Below are 13,935 nucleotides of genomic sequence, written 5' to 3' on the forward strand. Positions count from 1 at the left end.
TATATAGACTCTTATTGCACTATTTCAAACTATTTTTCTTTTGTATTTACTATATTACTATTTACTTGCACTATATCTTTCTGTTTATCTGTGTTATTGTGTTGCACTGTTGGAGAAGCCTGTGACCTAAGAATTTCATCGGCATAACTACACTGTAGCTATGTTCGAATGACAAAATAAAGAACCTTAAAGCTCAACTATTCTCCACCACTTTCCTGATAATGTCCAACTATAACGATAATGTCTTATTTTGGGGGGGTTCCTTTGAAGTGTTAACAAATACTCGTTCAGGATATTATGCCGTTTATTGTTTTCACCATCTTAAAACAGCGTTTGCTTTTGTAAAAATGCCATAGTAAAGACTTCTTTGAAGCTTATATAAAAACGTTACCACAGGTGTTTAAGTATAGCTTTCTCCTAGATATTTAATGTACAATGATGCCAAAAATAATCTGCGTACCCCAGCTTTAATTTGAAAGGCTTTTATATTGGGTTTGCCATCATTGTTACAACCATAGTGAATCAGGACAGGTATTGCTACAAATATGAACTTTTAACAATTAAAAAGGGAAGAAAAATGTATGTATATAAACTGGAAATACACATTCATTCAACATTTCAACAGCCTGATCACCTAGAAGCTTTAGAACACAGTTTGACTATTTTTTATGATCTCTTCATTTTGTGACCAATATCTCTGGATGGCACATTAACCAAACCCATAGTTATGTTTTAATCTGGTGTTTATCCACATTTTCAAGACTGATGTGTCACAAGGCGACTTTCATTCAACAACAGATCCTCCTGCTGTAACGGTGGACAGTAGATATCTCCCTTGGTTTTATGAAGTGTCTCTCTTTAATGTGTCCCTCTCCATCAGGAGGCTTTATCCTCCCCTCCTGTAACAAAGAGGTGAACAGTCTTGTTGGAGTGCAGCATCTGTCCGGCTCGCTGCACTCCAGAGATGGCAGCTAACTTGTGGGCATCGTAGCGGGAGTAGAGGGCGGTGCAAGTCCAGCTGGCCTCCTCCCCCCGACCCCCCGCTGCCAGCATGTTACACACCTCGCTGTAGAAGTGCGGGTAGGAGGGCAAGCCATAAAATATCAGGTTCTGGATCCCTTTGATGGTATACCTAAATTTAAAAAAAATGGAGAAAGCAGAGTTTAAACGTTACATTTAAAACATTTTTCATATCACAGACTGTCTGTTATGACAGGTATTCAATTACAGTTCTTCAAAGATATTTTTACAACACTTTTCAACAAGTACTTTCCAACTGTAGGAAGCAATCATTTCTGATTATTGCTTCCCACTGATATAAATACGGTAAACAGTGTTTAGTGTATACAGTTTCTCTCCTACAAAAATGAGCATAAGAGGGCCTCTTTAAGAAAGAAAAGGATATCTATAATAAGGCCTTCAGATACACAGGAAATCACCAGGAGTGTTACAACACCTAGTCAAATCATGATTCTATCAGAATACCTTCAAAAACATATGAAGAACAACAGAATTACAATGTTAATTTGTGTCATTAAAAAAACGTATTAGTGTTTTTAATAACAATTGACTACAATAAAGAAACAAAAGACAGTGACAGTCATTTCCATGAGTAAACCAGATATGATTGGATTGAACTCCACACATAAAGTAAGAGGTCCCTGAACTCTTTAAAAGGAACGACATCTGTTATTCATTTGTTAGGGCAACAAGTGAGGTTTACTCTTATCAACAGTAATAAAGTTAACAGTCTTTGACACTAGAGCAGTCACTTTGACCGTTTTCAAATGTGTTCTGTGCAATAACTTAAAAACTAAAGATAAGGGTGCATCTTCATTGCTTAGCAACTATCATGTATCCATCAAAAGATATCACCGGCAGTCCCAAGTGCTGTTTGTATATGCTCATCAGTACACTTATTGTTAAGGTTATCAGTTTAGAAAAAGAGCTGACCTCTTGTAGAAGTGGAAGCGTTCAGTGAAGAGCAGGAACTGATGATCTCCTTTCTGGAAGAAGTGTCGGGCTCGTGACACCTCCGACTTGCTGGAGTACTCGCAGATGCTGGCGAAGTTGATCTCCTCTTTCTTCATGTGGTTGCGCAACCGGACGTAGTCAAAGTAAGACGGGACGTAGATCAGCGTGTGGGACATAACAGAGTCCCTGTACTGAGGCAGCACTTTATCTAAAAAGAACTGAAACCTACGGGCAGGGTGGGGAACAGCGGGAATAAAACAAGAGCTTTATATTTTGTTCGGATGAACCGAGCGATTGTCAGATTTAAATCTCATAATGTCAGACCAAAAGATATGCTCAAATAAAGGAGCTGAACATTTACAGTAAAATTATAGTATATCTCGCTAGTGCCTGGCAATAAATCAAACATATTAATGACATTTGGGTCCGACTCTTAATGTGTGTTACATTTAAGATAATGTAATATGTCACAAGAGTTGTTTTTCCTTGTTTTAAAAAAAGGGCATTATAGTAAATTATATAATTTTCTGTTTTTTTATCTGGTATTACCCACAAAGTCCTTATATTCACATTACTGATGATTATTTATCGAAAACCTCATTGCAAAAAGCACCAACCCTACAATATTGTTGCAATATCCATATGGAGGTATTTTGTAACAAAATATATTGGCTCTAGGATATGATCAATATCGCACAAATCTATATTTTAACTTAGCAGGTACGTTTTGCTTTTTTTAGCATCAGAAATATCCAGTGGCAGCTGTCTGTTTTACCATGGATACACTGCAAACAAGAGCTGCTGATTGTCACACATTTACTGGTGTCAGGGTAAAAGTGGTAGTCTACTGTGTTGCTCAATGAATCAATGGCCACATGATATTTACCGTGAAGCATATCAAAAACCCTGGTCTATCTCATAGAGACCACACTTGGTCAGGCGATGATGGCATTAGGTGATTGACCAGCTTACCGTGCATCATGGTCCATGAAGCTGTCGGAGGGGAACATCTGGAACACGTGAGGCAGCTGAACCAGCACCTGGCAGATGGAGCCAGTTTCCGGCATGTTCTTGGTCGCAATCTGGGAGTTAAAAAAAAGAGAGAAATCAACTTTAAAATAACCAACATAATCGAATTGCAGTGCAGAAACCAGGGATTTCTTCAGATATCCAGATGACTAAAGTAACAGGGTTGTTTTGACAATGTGTGGGAAAAAAAATATCTCTAGTTTAAATAGGAAAACGGTTTATCAGATCACTTCACTCTGAGCGCTTCGAGATTTGTCTTGGCAGATGAGAAGCGCTATATAAATTAAATGTATTAATTTATTATTATTACTTCTGCCTTGTGACAATATGTTGATTTAAATAACTGCGTGTGTCACAAAGTGGTGTAATGCCAACTGTATGACGTACCTGTCCGCGGTAGTTGGCGCACTGCTTGGTGAGGATGTTGTTGATCTGAGGGTCCTGGATGGAGCTGAACACCATCGTCTGCCGGTAGTGCCGGGCCCAGTTGTTCAGGTTCCACATCCTCACCCTGGAGAAGTCCACTCCATGAGGGTCCAGCGGCTGCAGGTTAATGTGCTGCATCACATGCTGTAGAGAGACGGATCGTGTCATTAGTTGAATGCAGGGTTTCCCACGTAGACTTTACTTGGGCGGACCGCCCAGGTATATTAACGACCGCCAAAGTATATTTCCCGACCCATTTAGGTTTTTTGTTATCCGTCCGCGAGCAAGACGCCATCTGCGATCGATTAACTAGTGGACAATGATCCCTCGCTCTACACCTCCTGTACCTGTTCGCTCTGCTATCGTGTGAAAGGTCCGCTAACAAGCGACCAACAGAAAGGGAGACCTTACGAGAAACACAGAAGACGTTTATTTCTTTCTCCCCCTCGTGCCCGGCTACCACCACAAGTATATTTCAGATCTGTGGGAAACACTGGAATGAGACATCAATGTATCACTTTCTAAGAGGATGACCATAACAGCATGGCTTTGGGGGCAGATTTTCATTGAGCAAATCGTTTTTTCACCTAATGCAATAGTATGTTTTTGTTGAGTTAGCTCTTGGTCAAATGCTGAGTGAGTTTAGGTGGGGCTTTTAGTATTAGAGTTAAAAACAGAAGGAGCAAAGCTGCAATGCACTGTCTTTGACGATGTTGAAAATAGAGTTGTTGCCATCTTAGTTCACGCTTGATTGCACTAGGAAACCGCAACTTTTTAAGTATACCCACAGTGTAAGGGCTGGGTGTCAGAAGATTGAGCACAATGCATCCTGGTACATGAAGGCAATGCAGCATGGCTCCGCGAGCAGTAGAACTAAGCTTTCTTTCAAACTAATATCTTCAATGGACTACAATAACCTTTAACATTTACTAAAAAGATCACATAAAAAAGGTGCACTACTTTCCCTTAAGCCATACATTTATTTTTCATTACAACAGAGTTTTCAATCGTGACTTTTACAAATCAGAATCCAAAAATACTTTCACAAAAACATGCTGAAAGTCTGATTGGCCTTTAGAGTTAAATGCAACATTTCAATATGTTGTGATTAATCCAATTCTCAAATGAACAGCAGATGGCGTCACATCCTTCCCAACAAAAAAAACAAAACAGTTGATGTCATAACGCAGCAATAGGCGCATTCACACCGCATTACTTTTCCCACAAAGGTTCATGAGAACTAAAGAGTTCTCATGAACTAAGTACAGATCGCGTTCACACCGGAATAAGTTCCTGGGGAAGGATTAGGCAAATGAAGCCGCTGCCGTCACTTCTTCTTCTTCTGCTTTGGGTTTACTGGCAGGCAGCAAACAACTTCACGCCGTATACTGCCACCCGAAGTCCCCGGAGTTAGGGACTGGCTCCAGTAGAAGCTGCTGGGACTTCCAGCAGCTTCTAGTTCTAGTTCTAGTTCCGGCTCTTTTTGGTGTGAACGCAACATTTCGGAACTATATCGGAACTAAAGTGGGAAAAGTACTGCGGTGTGAGCGCGGCTTATGTGTAGCGTTGCAAGCAGGTGATATTCTCACCAACACGTGTTCCCAGTTTTGCATGAGTAAGACGTCCGCCTGGTCCACCACCAGCATCTCGATGGAGGAGAGGAAGTCAAAGTCTCTCTTACTTTCTCCTTCTGCTCCCAGCACTGTGCGGAGGCCCAGCGGAGACGCAATGATGATGTCAGAGGAGTAAAAGGGGGCGTACAGACGTATGCTGTTCCTCACGATGGAGATGCCTGTTCAAGAAAGAGGACAACAACAAGATTAAAACAGAAAGACTCAGGGAGGATATCCAAGAGTATGTTGATTCAGGTTTACTAAACTGTACCTATCCTGAAGTGATCGTCCACGTTGCCCGAGAAGATGGTCCGGTAATCGTCTGGTCTCTGCAGATTGGACGGATTTTCATCTTCCTCCTCTCCGAACTCATCTTTGAACCTCTTCTTGTTGCTCACCACGATCTTTTTGCCTTTGGTCTCCAGCAAGCCGATGAGCGTCTGGACGACTCGCAGAGCTCCGGCGCGGAACGGAACCAGGATCAGGGCCTGGAATAATCAGAAAAACATCTAAATCAGAGCTGGAAAATGTAATATTGTGGAATAATTTAGTATTTGTGAATTGTATGCTGTTCAAGGGGAAATGTGATTCACTCCATTTCGCTGACAGGCTGGGAGAAGTGAAATTAATGATTTCCGTAATGATTTCCACGTTTTTAAAACACTAAAACAATGTTTTTAATGAAAGTTTTACAATGTGTAACAACATAATCCCCCTTACATCTAAGGCATGGCACCCCTCTACACAAATGTGTACTCAGTGTTGGGCAAGTTACTTCCAAAATGTAATACAGTACATATTACTGTCTTTATTAAGTAATACGTTACATTACAATATTACTGTCTCTGAAATGTAATGAGTTACACTACTTTTATATTACTTTTGAGTTACTTTCACCAAAATAACCGCAAAAGAATGGCTAGGTATTTTAAATGCTAAAATGTAGTTTAGTGCAGCTCATTATACATCCAGTGAGGGGCAATGTGGTATAGCATAACAACTGTGTAGGCCCTTAAGGCTACTAACAACTTGTATTACACGGCTTAGTTGAATACTCGATTCTGATTGTAAATTCTTAACATGTGACACGTTGTTAATCCAGCAGTACAGACCACTGTCAAGGACTATAATGAAGGTTGCTAAGGAGGATCAAGAAAGAGAAAGGAAAAGAGGTTAAAAGACGGAGCGCTGGACGTCAGATAAATGATGAACCTGAAGGGTAAACACCAGGCTTACTAATCTACCCGCACAATTTTTCTCTGGTGTCGGAATGTCTCACAATGTTGGTAAATTCTTAAAAAACAAAACACCATTTAATTTCAAGTTAAAATGAGTTGTAACTGCGTTACTGCGAATTGTAACGGGTAGTATATTACCCAAAATTCATTAGTAATGCGTTACATTACTACGTTACAGCAAAAAGTAATACATTACTGTAACTCCGTTACTTTTGTAACGCGTTACAGTAATGTATTACTACGGCAAACACTGTAAAAAAAAAAGTATAAAATGTGATTCAGCCTGAAAACCAGAGAGGAAATTAGCAATGTATTACTAATACAGTACTCTTGGTATTTGAGACTAAAACGGGCACAAAATACCCTAAAATTACACCGTTTTGTGGGAGTTTAAAAAAGTTAAATGGAGCTCCGTTGAGAAGCCAATCATAATGTATCCAGGACTTCACCTTGGGCCGGGTCAGTCCCTGGTCTCTGGGTTCGTCCTTTGGCTCAGCTCCAGCTCTGTTCTGGGTCTTCTGCTCCCTCAGCAGCGCGTTGTGGGCCAGGACTCTGGAGTTGGCCTTCAGCACGTGGTTGAGAACGTGAAGGCAGTATGTGCTGCAGACCTGTGGGCCCTGGTTCACAGGACACATCTCTGGGAAGTAGAAGTCCTTGTAGGAGCCCATCAGAGACAGCAGCTCTTGCTGCAGTGGGCTGATCTCCTCCGACACCCCCTTAAAGTTGGAGATCTTGTTCAGATTCCTCCAGTGGCTCTCCAGAACCCTGTGGAACACTGGCAGGTTTGTGTCTCTGTTGGGGCCGATGGGTCCAAACTTCTCCAGGGGATTGGTACAAAGTAAAGAGCCCAGTTTTGGCCACTAAATGTAGGGGGAAACGCAGAAAGTAAAACACATCAACTGCAGTTAGAATTTACTTTAATAAAAAGGTGGTTGATCTTGAAGAATTGTGCACTTCATACCGTAATCTGAGCCTTAGTTTTGCTGCCCGACGTCATCTTCTGCACATCGTCTTCACTAAGCTCTGTGTTCAAATGCTGCACAAATATGTCTGTACAAACAGAAATATCATTGAAAGCGCTTCACAAACCCAATAATAAAACAATAAACAAAACTTAAAAGAAACAACAAAGCTACCCCCCCCCCTTTTTCCTATACAATACACAGAGTAACACATACCTGTGTGATTAAAAACACTTAATACCAACAGAAGTCATAAACACAGGGCTGACAAAAACAAGAACAGAATAATACATTAAGAATACAATTAAAATAAATACAATTCAATTAAAAGCCACATTAAAAAAGAGTTTTTGGGTTTAATATTCCTTAAACTTTTTTTTAAAGCAGGGAGTACACTTATTTTGGAAATACAAAGGATGACATAACATGCATCCAGACAGGGAATGTAGGATGACATATTTGACATAACTATTAATTGCTATGAATCTTTTTCTTACCCTTGCTGTCATCCTGCTCTGCATCGCTGTCAGCGTCCTCTTGTCCTCCGTCCTCTGTGAAGTTGGTCTCCAGACAGAACTGAGTCTCATGTTCCTTGTCTTCAAACTCATCTCCTGCCTCCTTCATCTCCTCTCCTTCCAGCGTTTCAGTCAGTGCCTCATCTGCATCCTCAGGTTCTTCCTCACCTCCTTCATCTTCTTCACCATGCTCACTGTCATCATCAACTCCATCACTGTCCACTACGATTTGGAGCAAAACAGTATTCAGACAGCTGCATCAAGTTGGCCTATAGCGTCCTCCGTGAGGGTGCAACCAATGATTATTTACAATCTGGATTAAGCGACGTATGTATATATATGAAAACTGCATTTTTCCATTAAAGATTAATCAATTATCAAAACAGTGGTTGATTATTTATCTGTCTTTATACTAAATTAATCCATTAGTCAACTGATCGATGCAGCTCCTGTCCTCACTGTGTGCTGGAAGAAAAAAAAACTCACCTTCACCAAGAAGCTCTTCTTCTTCCTCCTCCTCCTCTTCATCATCTGTGCTCTCTTCTTCACTCTGGTCATTACTGGTGGCTTTGCTGAGAGTTGAAAGAAGCTTCTGATAGGCTGATTTCTGCTCGGGCTCCTCTTCCTCATTCCCATCCTCCAACTCATCAGGCTCAACATCTGAATGTTCTGGACTGGCTGGCTTTAACAGAGGTGCAGGGAGAACACCTTTTAATGTGTATATTCATTTTGGTATAGGTACAACATAACTAAACTGGAGTGTGTCTGACTGGGTGGTCCACAATTTATTTCAGATATTTCAGACGGGAGATCCTTGCTATTGCCATCTGTGCAATCATCAATCTCACGTAGCATAGGTTGGGCATCAGAGCTACTCACCAGTTCCAATATCTCAGTTCGTTCAGGTCTTGCACCGACTCTGTATAAAAACACAAATTGAGTCACTTTCTTAGAACACAAGCATTTATTTTTTTGACCGCACACTTGACTAGATAACAAAAGGCCTTGGTCTATCATGTTGGTGTTAGAATATGTATAGATAAAGCAAAGGACCTGACCAAAAAGTGAATTAGGGTGCATTTTGGAGAATGGATGGAGACAATAGCATGGTGAAGAAAGTGTGAAGGAAGGCTATGTCTAGAATTTTACAGTACACACATTAGCAAATATTAGCACACATGAGCTATTTAACTTTTATTTGACTTGTCAACCACCCTTAACGCATCAAATATCGGGTATATCGTTCAAATCAAGTACCCCTTCGTTTTTTAATAATACCATCATTAGAACATTTAGCGAACATTACCTACTGTATACGGCTTGACTGTTAACACAGGTGTCTGAGTGCAACTTAGCTATATGGCTAACATAAAAGTAGCTAAATTGATACTTAAAGACAAGCCGGACTTTGATGTGCTGCTTACACATCATGAAACGGATGCTCCTCTCCGAATTCCTTTAAGTGTTTCTTCTGTTTCTTGGTTAAAGTTGTGAAAAGCTGCTGTTTCTGGTTTCTTTTCCCCATGTTGACACTGGACTACACGTGCGGTCCTCCAGCTTCTTCGGTGGTGGTTAACCAGTAGCTTTACTACCATCCTCAGGTCAGGAATGGAATTACATGTTTGTGATCCTAAAAAAGAGAAAGAAAGGCCAAGAAATACATACGGAAGAGGGTCACGTGACTTTTTTTGGGAGGATTTGAAAATAAAACAAAAAAGTCAGAATTCTGAGATAAAAGTCAGAATTCTGAGAAAAATGTCAGAATTCTGACTTATTTCTCCCAAAAAAAATTATGTTTTTTTGTTCTGAGGAAAAAAGCCAGAATTCTGAGATTTAAGTCAAAATTCAGATTTTTTTCTCAGAACAAATCCTCCCAAAACATTTTTTTTATGTGGCCCTAATCCTCTTCCTATGTATGTTCATATATTGCTGCGTAGTCGAGTGAATTATATATATTATGTGAAAACTACTGCATACTATAGCCTACAATATAAATAATGTGCAATAAAAAAAATTAAATTTGAGGAAATCTTTCATAGTATAAAAATACATGACGCCATTTCAATTCAATCAGAATATGCTTTTGTTATGCAATAAGTACAGTTGCATCCACATTTATATTTATTAACATTTTCACAACAATTTGACAAAGCAAGAACACCTTCTCCTTGTCTGCCGTGATGCAGGCATCACAGTGTGTCAGTGCTCCAGGCAGAACAATCCCATGCGTTCCTTTTGAGCAGCATATTAAAAATATATCCCACATATTTGTATTTTCTGAGAGGTGGTAATCATTTGAGAAAAAATGTACTATATTGAGAATAAAGTCATAATTTTGAAAGAAAAAATACAGCAGAGGTTGCGCTAGACTTTTTCGCTGTCCGTCATTTTGACAGAGAGGATCGTAACATTTTCGTCAAAATCCAATATTACTCGTCGGTCTTTACACAACTCTGACGAGGGGGGGAAGAGCACGCTCGTGAAATGTTACGGCCCGTCCACACGGTGGCGTGCGTTGAAGCTTCAACGCTTCTGTCCATTCACTTTGAATGGGGTGACGTCACACTTTGCCGAACTGCATTGTGGGAGCGTCGCTTCGCTCGCTTTGCTCCCATTGCTCGCTTCAAAAGTTGAGCAATGTTCAACTTTTGAAGCTTCAAAGGAAGCGTCAGCCAATCAAATCATATGCCAGTACAAGCTCTAGCCAATCAAACCGCGTGACCCCTTGTGTCCGGGGCGGGAGATTCATGTGATTGGTTGTTGGTCGAGTTTCAGACACGCCCACCTGCAAGCTTCAACGCACGCCGCCGTGTGGATCAAATCAAATCAAGTTTTATTTATATAGCACATTTATAAACGATTTTTGGTCGAGCCAAAGTGCTGTACATATAATACAAATTGCCTACGGTAGAGACACTTTACAGCAAATACAACAGCACAGATTATTCAAAGGACAAATGAAGGCTTAAAAATATGAGAAGACTGATCAATACCTCCATAATCTTCAGTGTGGTTAGCTATGAATCTTCCAAAACTTCCAAACGCCTTGTTCTGGACATAGTTTCTACAGCATAAACTGTGCAACAGTAGTAGACCCACACAAACTGCAGAACACCGGGGCTAACGCACTCTAGGTATATATGCAAAAACAAGCATATCTAACAAGCTGAGATTCCACAGATTCTAGAAATATAAGTATGATCACTGAGCGATCAGGAAGCAAATACAGACATCACACGACGTAGCTTTAGGTAGCAAAACACGGAGATATGCTCACCTTTTGCTCACCTTTTTTTTCATTAGCTGCTAATGATAGCTTCCAGAGTGAATGACAGCTTCCTGTTTTGTCTCCTTGGATACGAGTCCAAACAACTCACAGACTGCACTGGGCGCTGACGTAGGCGCCCTGTGACCATCAGATTTGACGACGCTGATTGGCTGAAATTATGTTTTGGCGGCATAGTTTAAAGATAGCAACAGTTGGCTTCTGCTGCACTCTCGTCTGGGCGCTATGAGAGAGGGTAATGATACACGGGCAAGGCCAGGCAAGAAACATGTGACTTATCAGTAACTTTAGACATCGTAACACAATTTTAAAAGAGATTTTATTGTAGATTATACATTTTACTGATACCAATTATATAATATTTACCTTAAAAAAAAAAAAAAATGTAATGTGGGAAGAGGGGGGGCGGCGCCCCTAGTTAGACCCTCCAGAAAAACGCGGGCAAAAATCCTTGATTATGCGGGCTAAAATCCTTGATAATGCGATCAAACATGCAGGGTTTTATGTGATTTTATGCGGTGAAATTGCGGGAAGTTGCGAAATAAATAAATATTGGGCTGTCTTATGTATTTATTCTCTCTCACACATAACCTGCCACTAACGTTAAACCCCTTTACTATTCAATTAAACACATTCAATGTTTATTTATTGTAAAAGCAATTGGACTATTTTACACACACACACACACACACACACACACACACACACACACACACACACACACACACACACACACACACACACACACACACACACACACACACACACACACACACACACACACACACACACACACACACACACACACACACACACACACACACACACACACACACACACACACACACACACACACACACACACACACACACACACACACACACACACACACACACACACACACACACACACACACACACACCACACACACACACACACACACACACACACACACACACACACACACTACTCCGCCTCATTCTGTTTTCATTTACTCGTTCGTTATCTGACCAGCTTCAATCTTGTAGGCTACTCACTTCGTTTCTTGTAGCCCTCGAAAGGGTTTTGGAGGTTGATACCTCGGTGAACGTGAGTTGTTTGGCTTTCTTCTCCGCAGCAGCAGAAAGCATTTTCGAATCTTTGAATGAATCAAAGTGGGTCGTCACCGTCGATGTTCTCTTATGCTCCAACACACAGTTGCACGGGGTGCAGATTAGTTTCCCCCCACTTTCATGCAAGACATCGGGGTACTGCTTTGCCCGGTCTTTAGCAGAAATGTTCGTCGGTAAATGAGATGGATTAGATTTTTTCATCTTGGTGAAGAGAAACTCTCGTGTGAGCTCCACACGTTCACTCTACGGTGTTGTTTACCTTCTGTGATGCGCGAGCTGATGACGTCGCGCATCATCATCACTTCACGTCAAGACGAGCTAACTTTTTTTTCCCTCAATTTTGTGTGGAAAAATGCGGGGATTATGCGGCCTTTTGATAAATATGCGGCTTTTTAAAAATCTGCGCCATTTTGCAGATTATGTGGTAAATTCTGCGATCGCAGAATCGCGTTTTTCTGGAGGGTCTACCTAGTGCCCCTATGGGCCGGCCGCCACTGCGTGCAATAGATGCCGTGTGTAAATCGAAGAGATAATACATTTTACAGCATATAGACCGAATGTTAGGAAATGCATGTGTCTGTAATAAGAAGATGAATCCACGAGGATGTCAGCTACAATCCTGTGGAAGCCATCAGGGAAGCAGCATGGCGAGACCCAAGGCAGGACCGCAGAGACAGGTTCAGCCACGACCCGAAGTCCACGACTTAATCCAGAACTCAGGATAGAGGATCCAAGACACAGGACTACAGCAAGAGGATCAGCCTCGACTCCGGATCCCGGCGTAGATATAGATACAAAACAAGAAAAAAGATTTGGCTGGGTTAATCGGAACAAGAGAATACACAGACACAGACAGAGAGGGAAAAGGTCATTGGATAAAAGTTATTCTTGATAACCCTCTAGAAAGATCTCATGAACTTCCCCACTCAATCTATCAAGACCCGAGCAGTTCTATTAGAAGTCCAAGGTAAAGGCACAGACCGGCGCATACCGCTCATGGAATCCCTCACCATATGAACTCTGACCCCTCAAGTGTACAAGTGAAGAGACACCATGTGTCAGCTCCTTTTTATAATAGTATTGCTTCTCTTCTCTGAGAAACAAGGGTATGAAAAGAACAGCCAGAAACAGAGGAAGAGAGGCACAACGTGACTACGTAAATGCACTCTCCTAAATATTAAACGAGTAAGAGGTGAAGAAACACAAAGCCAGAAATTGAAATGAAAAGGCATCATCATGCTTCCCCTTAGAATAGGGTGGAAATTATGAAGACCCAAATTATGAAGAGGGGACATGGGATACTAGTGAAGAGGGACAACAGTGAAAAGGCCCAACGTATCCAACGTACTAGCACTCTCCAAAGAGACAGAAAGTCAAAGTATACGCCGAGAGGCACAACGTGACTACGTAAATGCACTCTCCTGTATAAATTAGTTCAAGGGAAAGGTGGTGAAAAACTAAACTAATCAAAAGAAGGAAGTAAAGAGGCCTAAATGCCCTCTCCTAGATTCAGTTAAAGGAAAGAACTGGGGAACAAACAAGTACAGGAGGAAAGGCCCAACGAGTCAACGTCAACACACTCTCCTAGAATAGTTCAAGGTAAACGGGGTAGGAAGAATATAGTAAGAAACGGAGCTGAAAAGGCGTCCAAGAACGCTTTCCCTCTAGTCCAGGGTGAAAATGTAGGATAAGAAACAGAGATAGAGAGCACAACAACCTATCTCTTTGTCAGATGCACTCCCCCGCCTAGATAAGCGACTCTGTGCCCCATCCCCCTCTA

General features: G+C 41.2%; 1 protein-coding gene across 1 annotated transcript; it reads right to left on the reverse strand.

Annotated features, from left to right (window-relative positions):
* Nucleotides 1–290: 290 nt before the first annotated feature.
* On the reverse strand, nucleotides 291–9,348 carry utp25 (UTP25 small subunit processor component). The gene is made up of 12 exons (XM_034205987.1): nucleotides 9,182–9,348; nucleotides 8,637–8,676; nucleotides 8,244–8,439; nucleotides 7,740–7,979; nucleotides 7,242–7,330; nucleotides 6,730–7,140; nucleotides 5,314–5,530; nucleotides 5,019–5,221; nucleotides 3,391–3,573; nucleotides 2,947–3,056; nucleotides 1,954–2,199; nucleotides 291–1,132 (listed from the first exon to the last, which is right to left on the reverse strand). Exons 1-12 carry the CDS (start codon nucleotides 9,280–9,282, stop codon nucleotides 877–879), a joined length of 2,292 nt encoding a protein of 763 aa, XP_034061878.1. The 5' UTR covers nucleotides 9,283–9,348; the 3' UTR covers nucleotides 291–876.
* Nucleotides 9,349–13,935: the final 4,587 nt, after the last annotated feature.

This window comes from Gymnodraco acuticeps, unplaced genomic scaffold (assembly GCF_902827175.1).
Source record: "Gymnodraco acuticeps unplaced genomic scaffold, fGymAcu1.1, whole genome shotgun sequence".
NCBI classification, from domain to species: domain Eukaryota; kingdom Metazoa; phylum Chordata; class Actinopteri; order Perciformes; family Bathydraconidae; genus Gymnodraco; species Gymnodraco acuticeps.